At 38.7% G+C, this 12,902-nt stretch overlaps 1 protein-coding gene across 2 annotated transcripts in view; it reads right to left on the reverse strand.

The window, feature by feature from the left end:
• TAFA5 (TAFA chemokine like family member 5) overlaps positions 1 to 12,902 on the reverse strand; it is a 458,659-nt gene that overhangs the window by 115,437 nt on the left and 330,320 nt on the right. For both annotated transcript variants that reach the window (XM_074984133.1, XM_074984134.1), the window contains exon 3: positions 7,675 to 7,802. In XM_074984133.1, coding sequence (XP_074840234.1) covers positions 7,675 to 7,802 — 128 coding nt within the window. The remainder of the gene's footprint in view (positions 1 to 7,674; positions 7,803 to 12,902) is intronic.

The raw sequence follows: 12,902 nt of genomic DNA on the forward strand, positions 1-12,902 counted from the left end.
GCTAAGTTGCTTCTCCATTAATATCCAAAAATACCTCCTCTGAAAGGCACCAGGACACTAGGTTCTGGAAGCAAGCATTTGAAATGCTAATCTCCTTAATTTACTCCCTAAGCAATTTTAATATTCTCAATAGAAAACACCCCACGGTCACCTCCCTTTAACTAGGAGCCCTGAAGATCTGGGGAGAACTCCCAAACTTTGCTAGAATTCTGGATTTGGGGATTTGAGATTTTCATTTTCTGAAAATACTTCTCATATAACAAGCAGTCCTGTGGCATAGTAGAAAGAGTTTTCACGTGCGAAACCCACTTCCTCAAATGAAATTTGTTAGTCTCTAAGGTGACACTGGACTCCTTGTTATTTGAATTTCAATCGTATTTTACAGGGTAATTATTGGCTACGTCTACACTAGCACCCCCCCTTTTGAAAGGGGGATGCTAACGAGGAACTTTGGGATATGCTAATGAGGTGCTGCAATGAATATGCAGCACCTCATTAGCATAATGGTGGCCACTGCTTTCAATAGCGCAGCTCGTCTACACGAGGTCCTTTTTGAAAGACCCCACACATTTCAAAATCCTATTTGGTTGTAGCAATAGAGGGATTTCAAAGTGTGAGGGGTCTTTTCGAAAAGGACCCCATGTAGACTAGCCACACACGATTGAAAGTGGCACTTTCGAAGTGCCATGGCTGCCATTATGCTAGTGAGGCACTGCATATTCCTTGCAGCACCTCATTAGCATATCCCGAAGCATCTCATTAGCATCCCTCCTTTCAAAAGGAGGGTGCTAGTGTAGACACAGCCATTGAATTAAATTTAGCTGAAATGTTATGTTTTGAAAAATCAGCTTTTAAATATATATACGTTAGTGGCGATGGAAGCATGGAGTAAATACTTCAGCCTTACGAAATCTAGGATTTGGCCAAGTTATCAAAAAGAAGCATTCTGCAGAGTATGACCCCTCAAGCGCAACTATTAATTCATTAAAGTCTATAAGTTATAAGGACTTAGCCCAACACAAACTGATGCAAAAAAAGAAACATCTTGCTAAATGGTGAAGAGTAGATTCTAATCTCCATGTTTAATAGTCATAGACATTATCTGTAACACAGATAAAGAAATCTCATTGGGGGAAGGATTAGCGCTCAGGTCCAGGTCCTCTCTCACATGAGGGGTGCCTAGTCTGGGTGTCTGGTTTGCACTGCACTAGTGGTATAAAGCAGCCCTGAAGTTATGCATCCAGCTATGAGATGGATCACCTCATTACAGCAGGGCCGTGTCTATACTAGCAAGTTCTTTCAGAAAATGAGGCCCTTTTTCGAAATAACACATAAAGCGTCCACATACAAACTGCGCTCTTTTCATCCAAAATCGAAATAGCGCGGCTCTTCATCTGGAAGCCCTCTCTGCTCCCAGATCATGAAGAGTGCCTTCTTTCAAAAGCTTATTTTGAAATAAAGCATGTGTAGAAGCTCCAGTGGCCCTTTTTTTGAAAAAGCAGTCCTCATGGCACCAGATTTTTTGATCCCTGACCCATTCCTTCGGAAGAGCAGGGGGCTGGGGGGCACTCTCTATCAAAAGAGCAGATCAATTTTTCAGTCTGATTTGTTGTGTGTGGACGCATGCTTTCAAAAGACGATTTTACAGAAACGATCTTCTGGAAGATCGTCTTTCGAAAGATCGATGTAGTGTAGACATAGCCTAGGTCTTCTCATGGCACAGAGCCTGTGTCAGTGTAGGAGAGCATTCACAAGAAAATAGGCTAGTCTGCAGATTCTGTCTGCCCTCAGCTATCTCAAAACTGGTATGGATCCTCTCGGCATCTAGTATAAATTACTGTGACCTTAGAGCTGCTTTAAGTTATACCTGGACCAAACCAATGCACACCTGATTCAGGATATGGAGAGAACAAAGCCAGTCTCTTCAGTTGCCTTCTGAACTCTGTGATTTGACCACAATGTTTGACTCAACTACACAGTAGTGGCAGCCACTGATAAATACAGAAAATTGTTGAAAAATTAACAGAAAGGAAACTGGTTCCAGAGCAGGGATATCAAGATACAAGTTCATGCTGTAAAAGACACCAGTACACTCCTGGCTATTAGAATAAGTGTGGCGGCCCCTCTGGTACACCTCTGCCTCTCCACAGTTTGGGGCAGGGTGTCCTGCCTTCATCACAAATCTAAGGAGGAGAAAAAATTGCTGCAACACCTGTGGGAAAATGAGAACATCATACTAGTGCCCAGTCTCTTGAGGAGGTCCCATTAATATCATCACTTCCAGAAGCGAGAGGTGATTGGGGCCATTGTGTTCAGAAAGCATCACAGAGAACCCCCAAACTGTGCGTGCCTACAGCCTGTAATTGCCTTCACCTGGCCTTGTATTACATCCTAGAATCACGTGTGAAACAGCATGCATAGGTGGAGCTGGGAAGGTGACTAAAAATACATTTTAACTGTCCTGTGGGAATGCGAATGGTATATTTAGCAATACTTAGAACTGGAAACTGGTCTAGCCTGGCTATAGGAATGCCAGAGAAATTAGTATAATTCCAGAACATTGTACAACATCTTGAATTTCCTAATCAGCTACAGGGAATAGCTAATTAACCCTCCCCACTCCACCTTTGATGTAGGTAGGTAAGTATTATTACTCCTGCTGTATAGCTAGGGAATTGAGGCAGAGAGGTTCAGTGACTTACCCAAGGCCACAGAGGCAGTGACTGTCAGAGCTGGGATTAGAGCTCAGGAGTTTCTGGCTCCCAGTCCCATGCTCAGACCACTAGACCATGGCCTCAGGACATTTCCAGCTGGTCTTCAGTCTAAAAAAAAGTAAATTCTCAAATCCAATATGCCATATGTATTTTACTTTGCAAGCAGAATGTAATGGGATGAGTAACACCACATAGCTGGTAAATCAATGATGAAAACAAGCCAGTACACTTTGTCCAATTTACCTTAATCATACATTTGTGTATGATTAGCAGAAAAAAATTCATTTAAATCCTAGCCAATACAAACAATGTTGGTATTTCTCAGGTGAAGGAACAAATTACCTTTCCAAGCCAGCCAGCATGTCATTTATATTAATGGTGAGTAATGCTAAGTTGCTCTGTGCGTAAGAAAACTCTATTAAGAAAGTCACGTCCCTTGGCGAGGCTAGATCCTTAGTAAATTTTACTAGCTAAGCAGTGAGCTCCATGTCAGAGTAATTACACCTTTTATCCACTGTGTGCTCTCTTTTAGCTTCTCATACTCCTTAATTTCCCACTTCAGCTAATTTAGCAGTAAAATCACAGAGGTTTTAAAAGGTTAGCTACTGGGGCATGAATGTTCTGTTAGGCACCATGCATTGAAATCACATCATGTAAAAGAAGAAATCAATTAGTTAAGTAACAATTAAGTAGTGATGGATCATTGACAGCAGATATACATTTTGGAGCTGAAATTAATCTTCCCTGTAAAGCCCATAGATTGTGCACCTTCTCATTTATACTCTGCCAAGGTTCATGGTTGAAATAGAAAAGGACCAGGTATCTCAGCAATATCTGGTGACATACTGACATATATTCTGACACTGATATGATTATATATATGACTTTTCATGAGAGTCAGGTAAATTTATTTTAAAAATGAGATTTGGGAGATTAATGAAAATAACAAAAGTAGAATGTGTTACCATGGCAGCTGATCTGAACATAATCATTTTTAAAATAAAAGTGCTTAACCTGAATCATTGTGTTGTGAGTATTAACAACTGCAAAGTATTCTCTTGCTGCAGTATCTCCTCTAGCAAGCTGCCATATTTCTTCCTTGCATTGATAATCAGATACTTAGTATGTAGATTGGCAGCTGGCCTAGCCAATCTTCAGTTCTAAAATCCTTCACTGGATGAACAATCCTTGGTTCATTCACATGTTGTAGAAAGGATGGAAGTGCATGAGAGACATCCAGATCCCACTATACACTGGGTATGATTCTCCATTCCCTTGAATGCTGTGTTGCCATTGTCAGCTGTGCAGACTGAGGGCAAACTGGGCATAAAAAGCTGCCATCAGTCTGAGTAGAGATTTCTGATGTATTTGAATTATTTTACACAGGCATAAATGCTTACACAAAGTGCAGGCAGGCAATGAAAAATCCAGCCTTGAATATCTAGGTTAATCTATTTTGGCACAAAGTGTAAACAAGCAGCATAAATTTCTGGAAACAAGATTCACTGAAACACGTGGATGCAAAGCTTATTTATTAGGTAAAGCTTGCTGTTTCCTGCATATTTTACGTATAAAATATTAAACGTTATTATATAATGTGATATTTCTCACATTAGTAAAACTCATCCAGGCAAGAGTTCTATTCCTGCCTCATTTTCATGGAAAAGATGTGTGTTTTAGGGTCCACATTCTCACATGAGAGGAAACTTACTTAGCTTCACATTTCACACACTTCTTTTATACCCAAGCGCTGACATAGTATTTTACACAAGTGCCTGAAATGCTTTACATATACAAACACTAACAATGGGCATCAGTGCAAGATTCTTTACTTATGCAAGCACTAGTCTAAGTCCTCACTTGTTCAATACTATTCCCACTCACCAATTTCAGTATATGTAGCCTAGCATATAATTACTAACTTGTGCATTCTGCCCCAAAATCTGATATCATGTATCACAGAAACTTTTTCCTGCTATGATAATGAAAGGTACAGTACTAGTACCTCTTTTACTTTCAAATAAGACCTAATATTACTTGCAAACACCTGCACAATTTATTGCAGGTTAACTAATTTAGGATCCAATCCTGCTGTCAGTAAAGTACATAGCAAAACACCCACTTATTTCCACGGGGAATTAGAATCTTAATGGACTGTATATTTACTACATATTGGAAAGTTAGTGCTACAATGTTCCCAATTACTCAGCTCAGGCTACACTTTGTAGTGCCCCTTTTTCAACAATGAACAGTATGGGCTTAGCAGGGAAGGTAGTCTAGTGGAGAGAAGAAATAACAGTCACATACTTCCGTAAAGCAGAAGAAGACAATACTGTTAGAGGAAAGAGTGTTGATGCACCCATTATAAATCCTCCTTACTTCAGGGTTTATATTAGTCGTTATGAACCAAGTTCCCAACTCTTTTGCTATTTTCTTATCCCTCCCTTGCACACACCAAACCAAGTGCCCTACAAGCAACCTGTCTTCTTTTATTCCTTCTTTTTTTTTTGTTAGTTCTAGTGGGTTTTTTTTCAATTTATGCAGCCTGAATTAATAGACTATTAATGTATGTGTGCACAGTCATCCACACGTCCATTTCACTTCAGCAAAGAGGTCATGAAGGCAATAGGAGGAGATGTAGTGGGAGGGATGCAGAAAGGCAGGAATGACAATTCTCCATTATATACACACACACACAAAATCTTAGGGATCTGAGCTAGCTATTGTCCAGTGTTCTAAATTATCTAATCGTCCAGCTTTGGACAGAAGTCCTTTTCTCTCTTCCATTGAGTCCATCTTGTTGCTGAAGAAAAGATTCTTAGTAAGAGTTTTTCAGCATTGCCATAATTTCCCAAGGATGTGGTTTAACTCTGATTTCATTTAATGTGGTTAAACACAAACATAATTCTGTTTAGGTTGGTATCATCAGTGCTCTTTTGTGCCAGTATACTGAGTATTGGCACTTCAGCAGCACCGACCACAGGACTGGGGAAGAGCTGGCTGAGTACCAGCTCCTCTGTTTTTTTTTTTTCTTTTAAAGAAAAAAGCACGGAGTAGCATTAAACTGTTGTAAAGCAGGTGTGAGCTCAGAATCAGGTCCTGGTGCCAAAGTTAAAAGATCCACTAAGCCAATGTGATAGATATCTAACATAAATTCCTCAGGGTAGCTAGTGTGCTTACTTTTCATTCTGCAAAGCACCAAGCGTAGCACTGGCACATGCCGATAAAACAAACAATAATAATGATAGATGCAAATGCCTCATGGTACACAGCTAATTTGCTTTACCCAAGGTACAGAAAATACACTGAAATAATGAGATTTTGAATAATATTGAGTTTCAAAGATACTGTGTCAGATGTGCCTGCCCCGGGAGTTGATGATATTGTCTACTCTATTATATTTTGTTATCACCATTACATAAATTACATCAAAGTGACCTAAAGGAAATGAGAATTAAAGCTCTGATTGGAGATTGAGAGGTAAGCTTGCAACAGTGTCTATAATGTACTTTGCTATGTCTAGCAAATACAGGGATGTCAGAATGGCATGAAATCTCAACGTTAGGACAATAAAAAATCACAGGTTGGGCTTGTAAATGTCAGTTGACAATAAATGTTATTTTCAAAGACTGGTAAAAAAAATTAAAAGTGAAGGTCATGTTGATTTTGTGTCAAAATACTAACATGATAAAAACACTAACAAATGTGCAACAGTTTGCCCTCAAGGATCTGTGAAGTTGAGCCAGTCCGATATGCCTGAACCCTAACATGCTACATCTCACTTATTCGAAGCACACTTTTGTTAACTTGTAAGACAGGTTTTGAAGTAAATCTTTATGATGAAACATCCCTGATGGCCTAGCAATCTCTCAGGGTTAGTCTTCATAGAATGTCTCATAGTCAGATGCTTGATGCTATGAATCCCAGCACTCACCACTACTGAAGGAATATCCTCCATGTATCTTCTCTAAACAAATCTGAAACACTACAGGAGACACCACCAAGGATTTGCAAGTATGGTACAGACAATTTAGAACCAAAGTTCCAATGACACTAAGGCCGTTTCTACACTAGCCAAAAACTTCGAAATGGCCATTTAGGTTTACTAATGAAGCACTGAAATACATATGCAGCATTTCATTAGCATGCGGGAGGCCGTGGCACTTTGAAATTGACGTGGCTCGCCGCCACGCGGCTCTTCCAGACGGGACTCCTTTTCAAAAGGACTCCAGCTACTTCGAAGTCCCCTTATTCCTATGAGCAGATGGGAATAAGGGGATTTCAAAGTTGCCGGGGACCTTTCGAAAAGCAGCCCCATCTGGATGAGCTGTGCAGCGGCAAGCCGCGTCAATTTCGAAGTGCTGCAGCCGCCACATGCTTATGAGGTGCTGAATATGTATTTCAGCGCTTCATTAGTAAACTTCGAAATGGCCATTTGCATGGTAATTTCGAAGTTTTTGTCTAGTGTAGAGGTAGCCTAAAAGTGGGGTTTTATTCTTTTGTTTCCTTTCAGCCTCTCAAAAAAATTCTTTTGGGAAGATGGAAATTTGTCTTTGAAAGCTGCCTTTTATTATAATGAAGAACCCCAAAATACTTTTATTTAAAGCAAAACATTATTTTTACCCTATTACCTCAGTAGTGTGACATTTATACCCTAACTCTACCAACAATGACGCATAAACACTAGAGTGAAATAAAGATGAAGAGACAATCTTTACTGACTGATTTTTCATCCCTTTTAAGTCAAATTTTGACATTTTATATCCTTTCAGTATTCTGCTTCTCTTTCCCCGTCTGTCAGCAGAGGTATAAAAGTAAATTTGTGTGTCTAAGTATGCGTTTTTGTGAGCATGGGTTACTAACTGGCATCTAACATTAGAAACCTATGCTGCATCTAAATTTGAAGGCTCAGCTTTTGCTCTGCGTAACAAAAGGAATATCAGGAAGAGAAATAGCTTACCGTGGTTGTCTTTATGCGCCCACCCGGTTGTGTACAGGTCCAGCCTGATTTATTGATTAGCAAATCACAGCCTTCTCCTTCTAAACATGGAAGCATTTCACACCACTGTTTTGTTTTGATTATTCGTGCTATGGAAGAGAAAAAACAAACAGAATTGGCAGGTGGGTGTGAGTGTCACTTTCCTCTGAACTCTCATTAGAGGTGCCAATTTTCATCACCAGATAATGCAACCAACAGGCTATGCCACAGACAAACCCAGGCAATTTATAAAATTATTTACATCACCTGCTGTGCCAACCAATTATATAGTAAAAACAAAATGTAAATGATAATAAACAAAACAGAGCTCTGGTTTAATAAAATAAGAAAAAAATAGATAGAGGTAAGTTCTGAATGACATGAATCCTGAAGTATATTAAATAAAATGGGAATAATAATAATAATAATAATAATAATAATAATAATAATGTTGTTTGCAGTGTTATTGTAATTATGTTAGTCCCAAAATATCACAGAGACAAGGTAAGAGAGGTAATATCTTTTACTGGTAACTTCTGTTGGTGAAAGGAGCAAGTTTTTGAACTTATGCAGAACTCTGTGCACCTCTTCTTTGGAGCTTGGCATAAGTTCAAAAGCTTGTCTCATGCTGGCAGTTCCTGCCCCAAAGAGCTTACAACACAGACAGAGAAAACCCAAGGTAGAGACAGGGATAAAATACGCAAGCAAAGTGAAGGTGATGATGGCAAATGTCATGTTACTTGCACAATTTTAAGGTGAGTTTAACTCAGAAGGATTTTGCTAGACGGAAGGAAAAGGGAAGGAAGAGGTACACAGAAGTGAATAGGGCACGGGAGAAGAAGGTGTGAGGGTCTGGTAGTTAGTGAAGCTGAGGTGAAGAGATTGTCAGCTAGGAGGAGGGAGAGGGCTAGAGTAAAAGAGCCAATCAACACAGGCCAGTGAAAGTCCAGTCAAAAGCCTGCTGAATGTTCCCTGGTCCCTGCTTTTGCTGCTTCTGCAGGGACTCCTAGAGGCTGGAACATCTGGCTGGTTCCTCTCTGCAAAGCCACAGGGCTTTAAAAGGAGAGGGACTGTTTTTACTGCACTAGAGAAAGGAGTGGGAGCTATAGGAAAATGCTTTTATCCATACCAGGGAAAAAAGAGAAATCAGTCTCTGCACACTCTGTTTTATCCAATACAGGTTCTTATGCTGCACTCATCACTGTAGTACTGTATCTGAGTACCTTCCAGTAATACATTCAGAGATGTTACTAATGTTTGTTGCGTTTTTCTTCTCTCACTCAAGGGTGCATGCAGTAAAGTGTTTTGTTTTGCAATTTTTAGAACAATAATAATATATACACAGCCATTGCTTTATATTTATGTCAAAGAAGGCAAGGCCAAATAAATTCATCTTGTACTTATAGCAGAAAGTGGTGAGGTCTGTGATTGTCTTTTCTTCCTATGAGAGTTCATTCCACAGCTTGGGTCCACGGAGAGAGCTCCTTCTTGACCATCCTTAAAGGCTGCAGAGCAACAGATTAGGTACCCTCCTATCTATTGATACCACACTCTCCTCACTGAATAAACGGGGGTACTCAAGAGGGGTACTGAAAATGAATTTAAACAGATATGGGAAAGTGTGACCATAGTGGAATTAAAAGCTAAATGTAACAATCTTTAAATGAAATTCTCACTCTTATTTTGAAGTGAATGAACTGAGTCCTTAATTTCAGTAAAACTGTTAGTAAGCTCGAATAATATAATGCAAACTGAGTTGTTTCTAGATTTGAATTAAGGTCAAGAGGTCTCCCTGCCAGGCCCTATATTAGAATTCAGGGTACTCAAAAGGCAGTATACTACATTAGTGACTTGTACAAGTGGCTGCTAAATATTACGCACAACTGTTTAGACAGGAAGCTCTTTGGGGCAAAGACCGTCTAGTCATTTGGTGTTTTCACAGGATCTAGCACAACTGGGGGATGGACCTTAGTTGAGGTTCCCAGATACTATTTTTTTTTTTTGTAAATAACAACATACTATTTTTTAAGATAAAAATGTTACAGGAATTATTTTGGGAAAATTCTGTGGCCTATGTTATGCAGGAAGTCAGACTATAAGATCATAAGGCTCTTTGAATGTATGAGTCAATCATGGATATCAACCAACATTTTCATTCTCCCATTTATTTGTGCATGCTCTAACCTGTAAGAGGGCTTGGACTGTTTCCAACTCAAGCTATGAATTCCAAAGCCCGATATCATGGACACAAAAGTGTATGTTAAGGACCACTGACAATGAAGAGAGCATATAAATGGGTATCAGGTGGACTGCAGACTGTGGACTGTGCCTTATATAAGACCTCAGCATAAAAAGTTTATCTCTGTAATGTTTGTGAACATCTTCACTGAGCTACCAAAAACCCTCAGCTGCTTTGGTTTCAATGGAAATTGCTGACACACAACACCATTAGAGGTGCTCATTGCTTTGGTGGATTGAGCCATAACATAGAAAAGTGAAACCGAAAGTACTAGTCACAGATACTAGAATAAGTAACTTTGGAACGTAAACAGCAGCTGACAAACTGATTGAGACAAAACTGAATACAAGCAAAAGGAGAGTATCAAGCTGTATGTCTATGTTGCAACAACTCAGTAAATCGTAGCCCCTAAGTTTCACTAATGTGTAGCCACATGTATTTTATAATTCACACAGAGAAATAGCTCTCAATACTCACTTCTCAGCACAGGTAATCTACACAACCATTATATCCAGAAATATATGCTAAATTGTCCCCATTCACTGAGATGTCACAGGCTGTTATACAATTTTTTAGTTTATTTTTGTAATTGGTTTGCCCCATCTGCTAACTGCTCGGTGTGTTCTTTGCTGGAATCTCAGACTGTATGAATCTGACATCACAAATATTATGGCTTGTTGACCTGGGTATTAGTGATGTCAGATTCTCTCACTTTTGACAGCAAATTGGAATATACCAAAAATATTTAACATAATGGAAAGAAAAACAGAAGATTTGTTAAAACAGATTTTTCTGCTGAACACATCTGATTAGGAGGATCATTTAGGCTCTACTAAAGTGTTTACAAACGTGTTCCCTTTAGATACCCAAATAGTCCCATAGAGCATCTGCTAACATCTGCAGGATCAGGACCTTAGCACATATCTAAGGTATAAACCTATTTTCTACTTTTGCTTTGCAATTCCCCATTTACAGTAGTGTTCTGTATTTAAGACGTCACTATTTTTATAGTATGCTTACCCACATAATGCCAATTATTATCTATAACTGAAATACAATTACAGTTGTCAGACTAAAGTATATTTCCTGATGCAATATATTTGCATGACGCTGTATTTATTCACTTGGGCTATGTCGACACTTGCATTCCTTTTTCGAAAGAGGAATGCAAATAAGGGAAATTGAAAATGCAAGTGAGGCACTGATTTACATATCTCATGCTTCATTTGCATAATCTCTTTTCAGAAGACATTCTTTTGAAAGCAAAGAAGCAGTGTACACAGAGCTCTTTCAAAAATAAACCCCATCTTCGAAAGAACCCTTCTTCCTATATTGTTTCAGAGGTGCACCCTGTTAGTCTTTTTCAGAAAAAACAATATGGAGTCCTATCGCACTTTAAAGCTTAACAAATAATAAATATCTCAATAAGTTTTTAGTCTTTAAAGTGCCACCAGATTCCTTGTTGCTCTTTATTGAGCTTTGGTTAAGCTAGTTGATTAATAGTGAGTAAAAAGTCATTAAATGCACTTGGCTATAATATTTAGAAGGAAATCACTCATAAAACCTTTAACTTTTGTTAAACTTTTGTTCAAGCTCCCTTAACCTGACTGTACAGCTGCACAACATTAACTGTACTCTTTAATATCTGGAAGACCTATTGAAAACTGCTGAATGTTGAAAATCAATTCAGAATATATTTCTACAGAACTTGGAATCCTGTTGTATGTAAGTACTGTCATCACAGAACTGTTCTGAATTACCTTTGAAAGCTCTTGGTGGGACATACTAATTTTCTTGAATTCATATGATATTCTCTGAAAACACAATACTACTATGTGCTGGGTGTGCACAGTTCCCATTGTCTTTTGTACAGGTGAAAGGGCTCAGTGCTTATTTGAAGGTACAAAGCAGTTCCCAGGATCTGGCACATAGGATAAAATTCACCTATTTGCTATTCCAAGCATTATGCATCTTATAAGTGTAATTTAAATCCTCAAAGCTAAGAGAGATTTAAGAGGGTCATCGCTTTCTGCCTGCTCTCTGCATGGAAGTGAATTCCACCTTCAGGTTTCTCTGAAACCTGCCAGGATATCAATTGTTCTCAGTGAAAGAAGTAGTGTTGTTTTCTATATTTCCTTTTCATATGTGTTCGTTATTCATTTGGACATTTACCCACTGCTGCATCTCTGGTAAATCTCCCAATCGAAAAGCATCATATTTCAGTGACAGCAGAAAAAGTGAGATAAACCTTGTCTAGCAGCAATGAATGCAAAAAGTGGTATCCATCTTAGAAGATGTAGGATTGAAAACACACGTCTGCAGAAATTTTATTTACAATGTCTGAGGAAGGAACTTAGAAATAAATAGAAAAAAGCACTTTTACTTTTTCTTCAAATAGGAATGTCAGTAATAAATAATTAAAATAACACTGGGTACAGAGACTGTCATTCCATATCATAGTTGTGGCCCTAGACAAAAACCGATATGTGAAATAAGTATGCAGATATCACAATCATAGTCATAGTGTTAAGTCCCAACATAGTAAGTAGAAAATAAGGCTGTCCATTATCCTATCTCACAGTCACCAATACTACATGTTTTAGTAGAAGATGCAAGAATCCTGACAATGGACAATCTCCACTCAAAGGAAAATCTTCTTGAAAACTCCAAGTTGTTAGTGGTTGGCTTATGGCTTATTAGTATTTACGTCATTCATACTTCTTATCCAACGTATAGGCACTGTGCACATTGCCATTGATCTCCAAACATGTCTGATCCTTGTGGCTTTAGTGAAAATTTGTAAATAAACACACACACACACACACACACACACACACACACACACTGTATTTCCATAAGGAAAAATGGGAGGGGAGATGTCTTATGGGTGAGGTACAAGACTGGGAATCAGGAGACTTGGATGTTTTATTCTCAACTCTGCAATCTGTCCCAAAGTTTATAATTTGTTTTG

This window comes from Carettochelys insculpta, chromosome 1, assembly GCF_033958435.1.
Source record: "Carettochelys insculpta isolate YL-2023 chromosome 1, ASM3395843v1, whole genome shotgun sequence".
In the NCBI taxonomy this organism is placed as follows: domain Eukaryota; kingdom Metazoa; phylum Chordata; order Testudines; family Carettochelyidae; genus Carettochelys; species Carettochelys insculpta.